The sequence below is a fragment of the Pipistrellus hanaki genome (assembly GCF_964339955.1).
Source record: "Pipistrellus hanaki genome assembly, chromosome: 4".
NCBI lineage: Eukaryota > Metazoa > Chordata > Mammalia > Chiroptera > Vespertilionidae > Pipistrellus > Pipistrellus hanaki.
The window spans coordinates 59,871,561-59,886,515 of record NC_140506.1 but is presented as its reverse complement, the minus strand read 5'-3'; the positions used below and the strand labels follow the sequence as shown (position 1 = coordinate 59,886,515).

Genomic DNA, 14,955 nt, shown 5'->3' with positions numbered 1-14,955 from the left:
TTTTATATTTTTAATCTATAAGTTTTCTAGAGCCTTGTCTACTCTTGATTATGCCCCAGGAGTCATTCATTAATGATCATTAAGTATTTTAGACTTTTTATTTAATAAGTTAAAAATTCTAAATGGGCCCATTTAGACATTCCACAAATAAATGAAGTCAAGTTTCAAGTAAATAACACTCATTAAGTTGATGACTTTGTATAAAATAACTTATTTTCAAATATTGTATTGACTATAATATTATCAATAGTACAGTATCCTAAGCTAGAAATTTACCTTTGGTTCTAAGGCCAAACATCTGTACCTGTACTCAGCGATATGTTGCCTATAAAAGCCAATCTGTCAGCAAGCCTGCTGGATGGAAAGTCTTCTCAAACCTATAAGAGACTGGTCCACAGAAATATATAGAGTAGCTACCCTTTTAAGTGGGAATGAGATAAACTGAATTAATAAAGCACTGTGGAGAATTTGAAACTAGAACGGTATTTCTTATAAACAATCAGACTCCCTATTGGTATTTTTCTGTTCTGAGTCAATATAGAGTATCTAAGAACTTAACTGAACTTTAGGGGACTCATGAGAAAGAACACAAGTGCATTTTTTGGCCAGAGGGGAAAAAAAAAAAAAACAGAGCCTTCATCTGATTTGCTTAAAAGAATACTATAAAAGCTTAACACTCTCTGTCTCCTGGAATATGATATTTCAGCTGTCTATCCTCAGCAGTTAACACAGAACCCTAACTATGGTAGGTTCGCAGTATATTTTTTGTTAAATGAATATCTATTAGTCCCAGGAAGGAGATTACAATAAATTCAGTAGAGGTAAAGATTATCTGTTAAAAGGAATTATCTCAGTCTCTGAATCCCTGGGCAATAACAAGCTAAAGCAGTGATTCTCATGGCTGCAATTTTGTACCGTTAGGGGACATTTGGAAATGTCTAGAGGCAGTTTGGGTTGTCACAAATGTGTGGGGATATTTCTGCTGGCAGCTAGTGTGCCGAGGACAAAATGCTGCTAAACACCCAACAATACACAAAGTCCTTCAAGGCAAGGTAGTATTTAGTCCTACAGGACAATACAGCTGAAATAACTGAATTAAAAAGCCAACCTGGAAGGGGAAGATCTCTGAATGTCACAAAATTCTATAATGTTACACTGTAGGTTTTAAAAATCAAAGCCTTTGTCTTTTCTAAAATGCTTCAATAATATGGGATATGGAGCATCGACATCCCAAAGTAAATTTAAGGGAGTTGCCTATTTTAAGATAAAACTAAATGCCCGCTTGTGAACCAGGGGGAAACCTGCCTCAGCGTGACAGCTGGCTTTCTTATTTGTGATTCTGTCACATTTTTTCTTCACTGTTGAAAATACTTACATATGGTGTTTTAAGATATTGTTCTGCCTAGTATCGCACGTGTGGCATTAACTTAATTCCTGTGAAGTAACATAATATCATGGTAAAATTATTTGGACTATGCTAGCACTTTATGGAAGGATTCTCTTGTTATTGTACAACTCCTGTCTCAAACAAGTACATGATGAGATATATAGTATATGTGCTGCTGAAGCCAGCACCATGATGAGATACATAAAACATCTGCTGCAATTTTAGATTAGGTGTGGACACACAATAATCTAATGTGTGTGTTTTCATTCCTCAGTATGGTATATCTTTGAAAATGACAAGAAAATGACAAGAACCTAACTCTCCATTCAGCTCATTTACTTCTCCATCTACTCTCCATGTGCTTTTCTATAACATTTAGAAATTAGTTTGGAGAATGAATTCAGGAGTTGAGCGAAAATTGTGTAGAGTAGTAAATCCAGTATGAAAGCATGACATCTAGAATTTATGTGGACTTACTACTGTGAGACTTCATTGCAGTTAGAATCTGATAGGTGAGGCATAATTTATCAGGGTAACTGGAATTTATCTTTCCATTTCATAAATACCCAAATAAAATATGCATTAAAGTGACTGACTTATTAGGAATTATTTTACTAAATTAAACATGATTACTTTTATACACAGAACCAAAGTCAAAAGTGAGCATAAGTTCTGAAAATGCTTGAAATCTCTATTGGTCCTTTAATGAATGAAGTTACCAAATGATCATGTTTTTTGTTATTTTAATTACAACCTGACTGAATTCTACTTTGGGAAGTGGTTATATAGCAAGATGACACTGATATAAAGTAGTTTTAGTTATTTTTGATCTTGGTATTTCAAGTGACTGTAAGGGAGGCTAAAAATTTAGTGTGATAAGTCATTTTCCTTTTTATATGATTTTCCTCCTTGATGTAAGTTACCAAACTTCTCTGAATCTTGGCTTCCATCTTTAAAAGCAGGCATAATACCAGCACTTCCTCATCAAAGTGTTGTGAAGATGAAACAAGTTTTTACACATGCCACACTTAGAGCAGCGACTGGCCTAGGGTGAGTACACTGTACACATGTAATTACTGTTTTCCTTGAGTCTTTATTATTGGACATTGATTTCCCCTCTATTTTCAACATCTCTCTGATAGCCTTTAAGTCATGGAAAGAATCTGTATCTGCCCTCACACCTCGGAATCCTAAACATTAAGGGTTGTTGCTTATTTGACTTTGTAACCCCAGTCTTTAGAACAGGGACTGGCTTATGGAAGGTCAGTAAAATATTTGTTGAATCACCTTCCCATAACATTTCTGTATTACATTGACTCTGTGTTCCTTCCTGTTCAATCTGATATTGGTCTCGTGTATACTGCCAACTTTAAAGATTTATGTGGTATATTTTTATCCTGAAATAAATACCAAGCTTGTCCAATTATTTCCTATCTGACCTAAAGTTAGGAAGAGTCTATTCTGGAAATGTGAAAATATGGAATTGGTTCTAAGATTAAGCCATGTTGTTTTGGTTTTGGAGATCAAAGTTAAAAGCAAGTTATCCAACATTGAAAATACCCAAAATAGCATTCCCTTTGCAGATACCGGGGTGGCGACTTACTCTTTTTGTCAGCTGAGTATCCATCATGAAGTTGTGCACGTGCTTTTCTGCTTTGGTAAGTTCTAGCTTCCTTGCCACTACAGCTACCACCAGGGCTGTGCAACCAGCACCCTAAACACCAGAGAAAAGAAAATACAAAGAATTATTACTTCTGGTCTTAGCCAGAGTAGAACATGTTTAGCATTAAGTACATAAGGATCTGGAAAGGATCTGGAAGTAAAAAACAAACAAACAAAAAACCCCAAAACACCCCACTATAATATTCAGTATCTTTAATAAATACTATAAAAATACATGGTCAGCAAGCAATGTGTCTTTATATTGGGATTAAAAAAACTTAGTTCACAGTTAAGAACTAAAGCATGATGTGTGATTCAGACTATCTTAATTATAAAATAGCAGAGGCCTGGTGCACAAACTTTGTGCACTTGGGGTGGGGGTGGTCCCTCAGCCCAGCCTGTGCCCTCTTGCAGTCCAGGAGCCCTCACGGGATGTCCAACTGACAAAAATCTTTAGCGCTGCATCAGAGGTAGGAGAGGCTCCTGCCACTACTGCTGCACTTGCCAGCTGGTGAGCCCAGCTTCTGGTTGAGCAGTGCTCCCCCTGTGGGAGTGCACTGACCACCTGCCCCCTGATAGTCAGTGCGCATCATAGCAACCAGTTGTTCCACAACAACCAGTCAATTTTCATATTAGCTTTCTATTATATAGGATAGATGGTAAAAAAAGCAACTTGCTGAATATTCAGAAACTTCTTAAAAACAATAATTGTCGTATACCTATATATATAAAAAGGATGGATAAATTAGATAAATGCATAGAGTAGAAATACGAATTGTCTAAAAATATTTCATAATCCTCTCTCAAAATAAAACCGGCAGGTCTTTAGGTCAATCAACTATGATATACCAGGCATGAAAAGAGATGCATTGTACAACTTGCAACTGTTGTATATATATAGCAGGAAGGTCACACTGATGTATTACACTGATATATTAAGTTGTGCACGTGCTTTTCTGCTCATTTTACTAATAAAAGGGTTTCCCAGCACTAAGAAAGGTTAGGACTACCTTCTTTTTTAATTATGGTCATGGTGTTCTTTGTGTACCCCTGTTCCATGATCAAAATCATGAGATGTGGGGTCATCTTAGCTGATTACATACAGGGTCATGAGGCAAGTCTGGGGCACCTATGGGAGAGCTTAGGTAAGGTCATGCTGCAGCCACTTCACTGGACCTGCACACAGCCCGCCTAGTGGTAGGTAGGGACGGGGCCACTGAGGAGCTACCTGGGTGCTATGAAAGAGAAGTCCAGAGTGCCACACAGAATCTCATCCTTGGAAGGACCACGGAGCAGTCAAGACTACCAAGCCATGTTAGTGGACAGATAATGAACAGGAAGGTTAAGGCTACAGCCCACTGAAGAGGGGCATAAACAATCAGATGTTGGCAATCCTTCTGGGTCTTTCAACAGACATCAATCTTTTTAAAGCAGGGTTTAATAGCGTTCCCTTTATGTGAGTCAAAATGATAGTAACTCTATCTTAAAAATATGGTGGTCTACATCTTAAACATCTAATATTGAGGAATGGTTATTACTTACAGCATATCCATAATATATTACAATTTTATTTTTTTAAAAATGATCCATATTTGGTAAACTGAAAATAAGTAGTTAGCCCAACTATTAAAAGTTATATTTCAGTGGTTGAAATATCAATAACTTATTTTGTTCTTTGTGATTTTTCTGTATAGTCTGAATTTTCTGTAATATATATTATGCAAAAACTAAATATGTTTAAAAAGTGACAATAATTTGTGGTTTTGGGGAAAACATTTAACTTAACCTTTACATATTAATCTTAAGTGATTCAAAGGATCATTTTCCTAGGTTGAATTTTTTTTGTGTGTTTTATTATATAATTAATAAGATTCATTTTATTTGAATTAATAAATGTAATTTAGCCATTCAGTTACAGACCAAGGAAGGCATTTTTAGGCTCACTGGGATGAGTTGTTATCACAAAAATCTGGCAGGAGAGAAGTTGAGAATGAAAGAAAATAAATACATTTGCCCTGTATTCTATAACCTGATAATTATTACCAAGACATGGCCTTTTAATGAGCTGATATTGTTTAAATACAGTATTTCCAGAGTGTTTAAATATGTATGTCTTCCATCTAGCTCTATGAAGAAATCAGTATTCCCAGAAATGAAATAATATTGGTCATATGATCAGAGAAAGAGACTAGAAGGTATTTAGACATTATGAGGTATTTAGACATTGTGGTTTAACCTCTGATTTCAGAAATGAGATAACTAAAATGAGAGAGATTATTCAGTTATGAACTATAATTATCACTGATATATTTCATCCTTTATCTCATCTGATACCTTTTACCTATATTTTTATTTGTGGTCATTTCCATATCTATGAAGCACTGTATTTCAAAGCAAAACAATAGCAAATTCACCTTATTTTATGATAAACTCTTATAGTATGAATGTTCAAAAAATTGAGCAATATGGTTAATTATCAAAATAAATCAATATTGTTCCTATTTAAAACTTGTACAACTCAGAAATAAGTAGTTCTTAACCCTGACTAGAATCACACTTGAAGAGTTTGTAAAAATTCCAATGCTGAGAGGCTGTTCCCCCAACCAATTAAATTACAACCCCCAACCAATTAAATTACAATCTCCAGGGATTAAACTCAAGCATCAGACTGTTTTAAAGCTTTCTAGGTGATTCCAACAGAGTCACTGCTTTAGATGATAAAGGATACTACTTTTTATTTTGAACAAACAAGCTAAAGTTTTTATCAGAGCCATTTCATCATAAAGACATGTAAAAAATGATAAGGGAAGTATAGGCAGGTAACAGAGACAGGTCAGAAATGCCTGGGTTGGTGGATGGTTTTCCTGATATTTTGTGGGTATGTGAACAATGGTAGGAAGGTGACTTCAGAGCTGGGTACCAGCGAAGGAAAAGAAATTAACACTGAGTGGACATTGACATTATACCATTACTTAAATTACTATAATAATTAATGTATTGGCAGGAATTTACCTTGAACCTAGAAAGCTATACCTATTTTGTTGACTTGAAAACATCTGCCACAGAATCTAAAATAGTTACATTCTACTATGAGGGGTTACTCAGGATAGCCATTTGTACCACCCACACTATGACTTATCAGTTGCTTGACAAGTACAGCAGGCCCTTGAATAATGTCATTTTGTTCAAAGTCATTTTCTTATGTTGATGGGATGCCTGAGGAACTTAACTCTTGTTTATATCAATTAGCCTATGGTAGGACTGGTTTTGCTACACTTTGTTTCACTTACAGATGATGTTAAGTGAGGACTTTACTGTACAGGATCACCTGCTACATGTATGCGCTCAGGTACTCCTCAATCAATGAGTCATGGGAAATTCAAGGGTGGGGATGATTCCTGAATAAGCAGAGGATGTAAAAATCTGAGGAACTTCTAATAGCTATAAAGATAGCTGTGAGCGGCAGCTGGCACTCTAACTTGAATATTGTTCTCCCCTGGCAGGTGGCCACTGCTGAGATCCTTCTGGAAAGAAATCAAAATCCTAACAGGAGTGGAAAATCACTGGTATCAAGAGCCTTTGGAAACCTTTTATTTGTTTTTATTTCTGGGCTCTATTTTTCCTGCTGCTGGCCCATTTCTTGCTGTGTGTTCTCTAGCTCACCCAAATTTTGTGCAATAAAATGAGGACCTTTGTTGCAAACTGGAGAAACAAGTGAATCTGACAATTAATATTACCTTTATCCCTCATTCCATTATCCTAGATGTATCCTTTAAATTGTACCTCAAGGGCCTCTTTAGTAATTTAACCTTATGATTGTTCAAATGCACAGTCCTTTATTTCTTATCTACCTTATTTTAATTAGGAAAACCATAAATTCCCTAGGTTCTTAATAAATCATAAGACGGTTTGATATAGATAGAATTGGGTTTCAAAATAACTCACTCTTTTAGTTATGCAAAACTGGCTCACTTCCAAAGCTTTCTAGGTTCAAGGTAAATTCCTGCCAATACATTAATTATTATAGTAATTTAAGTAATGGTATAATGTCAATGTCCACTCAGTGTTAATTTCCATGACCATTCTGTTTCATAAAGTGAATAAGAATGCAAGTAAATATGCTTTCACAACATTTTTTCCAAAGCTTGTCATCATCGCAATGGGTACAGAAACAGTTGGGACTAACATATGTTATGAAATGAAGATCCCTGTATGCCTTACCAAGATGAGTCATATTCCTTTCAGCAAAGTCAGAAAATGTATCCTGATTACTGGTCTCCTATTCCACTTATGTTCTCAGGAAAAGCTAAGCAAATCACTAACCTGCCACTTCAAGATGCTCAGGCCACCAAAAATGAAATGAAGACAATGTATTAACCCTTTGCACTCCGCTGTCCCCTCTCAGGGGACATCGGAATTCTAGCATATCACTCGGATGTCCCCTCTCAGGGGACATTGCAGTTTATTAGTGATTATGGGGAATTGAGTTATTTCAACGCACTCCACTGCAAAGTAGCATCGAGTAGCTGGTAGCCAATGTCCAGAATGGTTCGGAGTGCAAAGGGTTAAACTAGTCAAGGAAAACCTGTATCTTTTTTTTTTTTAAATCATCTAATAAATTAGATATTGCAATAGGGAGAGGAAGGGTAGGGGAGAGAGCCTGTCCTTAGAAGAAAAAATTATTAATGCTCATTACCCTATGCCACACCGAAGTGAACTGATAATCAGATAGCATATTTGACTCCAATACCTAGAGAGTTTTATGTAGGATGTCTCTCCAAAAATGTATATGTATACTTTGAATAATTATAAAGGCAGTGTTTATTAAAATGCTTTTCATTTTCAAAATTGAGCTATCAATTGTTAAAGTGTATAAGTCTTCTCCATCAGAACACTGAAATTGTAAGTCATGTTGGTCCCTTGTTTTCTCCAGATCATTTATCACATATTTCAAAAATTCAAATAAGTGATATTTTTACTTTAGATTACTTGGTTATGCAGATCCTACAAATACTTTCAGGGATCATAACTTAAGACTACAACCCTATAAGAAAAGGGACAGTTCTTTAATAGTATACTACCATAGCCTGTACTATAATTTGATATCAATCAAAATAGCATGGCACTATCATAAAAACAGACACATAGATCAATGGAACAGAAGAGAGCCCAGAAATAAACCCAAGCCCATTTGGTCACTTCACCTATGACAAAGGAGGTAAGGACATACAATGGGGGTAAAGACAGTCTCTTCAATGGATGCTCTTAGGAAAAATGGATCACTTTCTTACATCATATAAAACAGTGGTTCCCAACCTTTCTAATGCCGTGACCCTTTAATACAGTTCCTCATGTGGTGACCCCCAATCATAAAATTATTTTCATTGCTACTTCATAATTATAATTTTGCTACTGTTATGAATGTAAATATGTTTTCCGATGGTCTTGGGCGACCCTGCTAGCGGTTCTCCACCTGTGGGTCGTGTATTAAAGGGTCCGACATAAAGGTTGAGAACCACTGATATACAAGAATAAATTCAGAATGGATTAAAGGCTTACGTAAAACCCAACCATAGGGCAGTAAACTTTTTAATACTGCTCTTAATTTCTTTTTGGATATGTCTCCTCAAGCAAGGAAAACAAAAACAAAACCAATGGGTCTAAAAAAGTTTTGCACAGGGAAGGGGATCATCGACAAAATAAAAAGACAGACAATGAAATGGGTGAAGATATTCAATGATACATTTGATAAGGGGTTAATATCCAAAATATAAATAAGGAACTCATATAACTTAGCACCAGAAAAACACCCTCAAATATCCTATTAAAAATGGTCAGAGGACCTGAAGAAACATTTCTTCAAAAACCACATACAGAAGGTCAATAGACATGAAAGATGCTCAACATCACTAATCACTAGGGAAAGGCAAATTAAAACCACAAGGAGATACTGCTTTCTACCTGTCAGAATGCTAAAATCAAGTGTTGGCAAAGATGTGGAGGAAAGGAAACCCTGTTCTACTGTTGGAGGAATTGCAAATTAGTACAGATTAGAACCTCCATGGAGAACAGTATGGAGGTTCCTCAAGAAAATTAAAAATAGAACTACCATATGACCCAACAATATCATGACTGAGTATTTATCTGTAGAAATTCAAAACAGTAATTTGATGAAAAGATAGCACCTCTATGTTCACTACAGCATTATTTATAATAGCCAAGATATAGAAATAACTCATGTCCATCAGTAGATAAATGGATAAAGAAGTGGTACCTTCATACAATAGAAAGAGAATGAAAACTTACCATTTGTGATAACATGGATGGACCAAGAGGGCATTATACTAAGTGAAATAAGTCAGAGAAAGACAAATACATTATGATTTTACTTATATGTAGAATTGGACAAACTGATGGTTGCCAGGGCTGGGGGTAGGTGGGATGCGGGTAAAGGTATTAAGAAGTACAAATTACCTGTTATAAAAACAGGCATAGGGAATATAGTCAATAATATAATAACTATGTATAATATCAGATTGGTACTAGACTTTTTAGAGTGTTCGCTTTTTAAGTTATATAAATGTCTAGGCACTATATTGTACACTTGAAACTAATATGTTTTATGTAAACTAACTGAAAAATAGAGATTTAACAATATTTTTGGAAATTCCAGAATTCTCACTCCAGAGAATGACTGCTAAAAAATGATAATGTTCATATCTTTCTATGTGCAATAGCTCCTAAAAGATCAATCTTGTATGATAGCCAATTTATTAGGCTCTCAGTAATTAAAATTTCTCATAATATAATTTGGAAAAAGTATCTTTTTATTTAATATACACAGAAATTAAACAACTTTAAGATTAAATTCCATTTTAAAATATCAATTTGTCCTCCAAACAAAAGGTAAAATGAGTATTTGCAACTGTTGTCCATTTTTCTGTCCCTGGGGTGGACTGACACAATATCCTGGAGCAATAAATACATTTTCAGTGCATCTGCCTGACATGTATAATTATTCTCTCATAAAACTATATGAGAGAAAAAAAATTTATTTGCCAGTAAAACATTTCTGGCAAATTTTATAAAACACTCAGCTTTAATATTATATCCCATTAGAGTTTTTAAAGAACTCTGTAGGTCATATAAAGATAAACAACATTCAAGGCAACTTTGAAGACAAATTCTCTCATGCCCTACCTCTGAGGGTCTTCAAATACAAGTTGATATTTGTTGTTAAGAGGGTACATACATATCAACTCAAATGCCCTTATCTTCAGGAGATATGTGTGGTTTTTTAATTCAGTGATAAAACCTGTGCTTGGGAAACCCAAATCTTGAGTCTTTTGCCTGTTCAGCTCATTTATGTTCTTTGGCCCTGGAAAGAAGGAAGTGCCACATAAAACTGGTCATCAGTAATGAGTCATCCTCAGGTTTATCTCTCCTTATAAGCAACAGTGTTAAAGTTAACATATGTATTTTAGAGATAGGAAGGGCAGCTCTGCCAAGTAAATATGCTGACAGTTTAGAAAAATTAGGTGGATTTGTATAAATAAGTCGAATGCTAGAAGGCCACATCAACTTCCAGCTACATGTGCTTGTACCTGGAAGAAAGCAGCTGCCATAGTCCCTCAGACATTTCTGAGGGGAGAAGAGAAGGTCTGCCTAGGGCACTGGTGGGGAATTGAGCCTTAAGTCTACAAAGGCCCACCCTCCTCTGCTGCAGCTCTGCACAAAACAAACTATTATAATAACCTAAAGATACTCTCTCCTCACTGGATATTATTTGATGAGATTCAATGAACAGAGAGAAAGCCAAAACCAAACAAAAAGTAAAATAACCTCTTTGATAAGGCCATTTGTTTCTTATTTGGGATTAAGCACCTAATATCAAATTATAAAAGACATGTTAAAAAACACCCTGGATTTCTTTTTCTTTCTCTTCTTCTTCACACATGCAACACCCAGGATGGCTGCCTGTAGTCTACTTTCTCTACCCCCACTGGCAGAGGGAAAAATTCTTAAAAGCAAAGACAGAAAATAGCAGAAAGTCTAAAACACATGTCTAGGGGTTTATAGATCACTTTAGAGGTCTGCTTATCAGATCACCTGCATCCCTAAGAATGGGCAGATATTACTCTCATCCATACCTATATAATTTTACAGAAGGAGAATAAAAAAAATTACTCTTAACAATGAGGCATACTCTTGAGACATACACAAGTTGGGGGTCAAAGTAGGTTTACAGTTGTTTGTGTGGAAAATAATGCCATAATTAGTAATATAAGAATAAACTGTTTTGTATACTCACAGCTGTAAACTTTTGCCCCACCCTGTATATTTATAGATAAGAAAAAAATAAAACTTTCAACATGTGTTATACCTATGTACAAATATAAAATAGTAGATAGAATAACTTTTTAAGTTTAAAGCAAAACAATTTCTCTGTTATAAAGTTAGAGATACTGAGCGACTACCTGCTGCTCAGAAAGCTAAGACACCATGCTGGAACAATGTTAGTTGTCTACTACCTTAAAAAGACTAAGAGCCACTTAAAATTGAGCCTATCACAGGACATTATCATGACATTCACAATAATAAATCTTCATGCCCTTGGTACCTTCTTAAAGAGAGGAAAGATAGAAGAAACAGGAAAAGAAGAGGTAAATACAACCTTTAGGTTAATGAGAGACTTGGTCTATTAGGCAAAATCCTATGTTTTTAAATCCAGGAGAGAGGAAGAGATCCTTGTCTCTTAATTTGGTTAGTCTTGGTAAAAGGAACATTTATTCTTGCCTTGTTTTATCTATCACAATGGAATTTCTGTGAAAGCACTTGGTATCTAAGATACACTTATCTTAGTATTTCCATTATCATCTATGTATAAAATTATAAACACAACCTAAAATTTATAACAAAAGCTTAGCATGATGGTCTTGGATTTTCAATGGTCTTTGGATTCACAATTTACATTTCATGTGAGAAGAGGTTATTTTTGTTAAGGCCATTTGTTTCTTTTTAGAAATGTTCTGGAAAACTCTCTCCTAATGGTTTAACAATACATTTTTTCTGAGAGCACTGCAGGTTAATATTAATGTCCTTGGTTCCACAGAATATAACTCATGGCACAAATTAAGCTTTAAAACTATTAAATTATAATTTCATTTTGAGTCTTACTAATGAAATATGAACATCTACGATGATGCTAAGAAATAATTCATTACTTTTATTAGCTATATGAAGAAAAGCAGAACTAATTTCTTTACATGTACATTTTTGAAATGGGAAAGCTCTGTAGGTATTAGCATTTAGATCAATTCTATTTTATTCTAAAGTGAAAAAAAAACACAGGTATAAATTATATCAATAATAGTCTAAAGTTATATCATAAATGAGAGGATAAGAAAATCTAAATGTAAAAGCACAAAGACACAGGGCACTTCAGAAAAAATATACAAGAGGATTCAGGAATTACCCTGGCCTCTCTCAGGAGTGTTGTAAATTGTATTTCTTTTTCACAGTTTACTAAACTAAAAGGCACAAGGGGATAGAGAGATAGAGACAAAGAGATGACTCATGGGAAATCTGACAATACACATTTTACCTAAACATGCATTACAAAAGTCCAAGGGGGAATAGGCAAAAAATATCCCGCCCAAAAAATGCTAGAAATAAAAACAAGTCTTATCTGGCTTAGATAATTCAAAAGTGATAAACTGCTATTTAAAGTTCCTGAAAACAAAAGCAAATAACATTTGTCTGATAAAACAAATCTATTTCATTTAAAGGAAACTAACCTTTGTATGAACTATGGAAAAAATTATTATTTTTTAGAAATCTATACTGTCAGCCAATACTCTCCATACTAGTTTCTAGGTAACCTCCATTTGTAAGCTCTTGCTCTCCAGGAAATGGTATGGAATAGAGTCAACTCCCAGAAGACTGTCTCCATGTTTTGGCTCAGGGATAGAGACAATCCAACTCTATACAGTATTTCAAATAGGCTAGTCAAAGGTTACTGCAATTCTCTAAAAACAAGCAAATGATCTTTGATGGGCCAATTAGGAAAAGGCAGCTGGCAGTGAAAATAAAATTGAGCCTCTCACAGGTTATCATGACATTCACAATAAATTTTGTGAGGGGGATGGGATGAGCGCCCATGACATTCACAATAAATTTTACGAGGGGGATGGGATGAGCTCCTTAGCCCAAGGAGTGAAGGACTGTTTCACCACGAGCTTAAAAGACAGGACCACATCCCTATAAATTTAACTGCACATAACATTTTTCTGCCCATGTCAATTAAGATTGCTTTGAAAATAGAAGTTACAAGCAAAAGCAAAGTTAAGACTACTAGTAAAACCTAAGTGAGGAAGGAGTTCAAGCACTTAAATAAAAGATTTGTGCTGTCAGATGAAATTTTGAAGAAACTGTTCTTGAGACATTAAGGACAAAGAAAAAAATTAAGAGGAACGATAAAAGTACCGCAAGATCCTGGCAAAGTTAACTTTAAATTTGGCTCTGATCCCATGGCAAATGAGGCTGTTTGCACAAATCCTGACTCATCCCCAATTCAAAAATAAAGTGAGGGACATTTTGCCAAAAAAGAACACCAAGAAAGTTGTTTCTAAAAAGCATGGGGGGTGGGGGTGGAGAGATACTGCAATTATTGGTTCTGTTTTTTTTATAAGTAGCATCATTCTTGCCCCTTGTGGGCTTGTTATGGACCCTCCAAAAATCTATCCATGCAAATTTTATTTTCCAAAGCATTATACTATACAATAAAATGCTGTATTTCCAGGAAATAATCCAATAGTGAACACAATGGACCATAACAATTGTAATGAAATAAAAGTTCTCTAAAATTCACAAAACTTTAATTTTATAGTTAAATTATGATCCAGAAATATTTTCCACAACTGGAACTTGGAATGGTCATCTTGTTACTACTTGTAACCTTAACATTGGAACTGGACTTTATTTTCACTGCCAGCTGCCTTTTCCCACTTCAATACTACCAAGTGGGAGAAGCCTGTTCCCACCTCTCTCTGCCATAGACTCAGTCCTCCTAGCTGGTTCCGACTCTTGGAACAACCTTTGGGCAGCTGCTGGGAGAGTACTTGCTGCCCTGGCCACCATTCAAAGGCCATCATGTGGGAAGCCTGCCTCCTTGGGCAGGAATGCCTAACTTCAGGAATTCTGGGAATTTCCTGCCTTAGCAGTTCCCTTCCTTGTGTAGGCAGAAAGCAAACAAATAGCAAGATAACATTCTTCCCTATAATCAAAAGCAGATAAGAATCATCTAAGTCACTCAAAATAATGCAATAACTTGAAACTATCTCTGGCTTAAATGTTTAAAAGTTCATATCACATTAATAAATTTTAGATGGTGTGTTAGCCTACAATTGTCATATATCTCACATAAATAGTACACATGTAAGGGGCAAGGGAGGTATCTGAGCCTGCTAGGCATCCCGGATGAACAGTGGCAGGTCCCCTTTCTCAAGTGCTCCCACAAGACCTGTCCCCAGCCTCAGGCCATGACATTCTCCCACTTACTGTGCACACTCCGGGCCTAGTAAACTTGCTCAAATGTATGGTGTTCCTCCTCGCCTCATTATCTTCAAATAAACCATATTCTCTTCCAGAATGCCCTTCCTTCTTCCCGCTTTGCCTGGCTACCGCCCTTTCCCACCTCAGTGAAAAGTTAAAAGCCAACTTCATGGAGATCTATTTCTCTGAGCAGATCTCATCCCTCAGTTCCAAAATCACATCAGAAGCTTTACTTCCTCATATATTTGTTACAAGTGTGATTAACAATTATTTGTTAATTATTTTTAAGTGTGGGTTCTTCCCCTACATGTTTCAAGAAGGCAGGCAAAAAGAGTTTCTGACTTCTTTTGCTG

The 14,955-nt window shown here is 35.6% G+C and overlaps 1 protein-coding gene across 8 annotated transcripts in view; it reads right to left on the bottom strand.

The window, feature by feature from the left end:
• Positions 1 to 14,955, bottom strand: part of KCNN2 (potassium calcium-activated channel subfamily N member 2) — a 328,108-nt gene that overhangs the window by 14,403 nt on the left and 298,750 nt on the right. For all 8 annotated transcript variants that reach the window (XM_084882819.1, XM_084882822.1, XM_084882823.1 and 5 more), the window contains one exon: positions 2,991 to 3,101. In XM_084882819.1, coding sequence (XP_084738945.1) covers positions 2,991 to 3,101 — 111 coding nt within the window. The remainder of the gene's footprint in view (positions 1 to 2,990; positions 3,102 to 14,955) is intronic.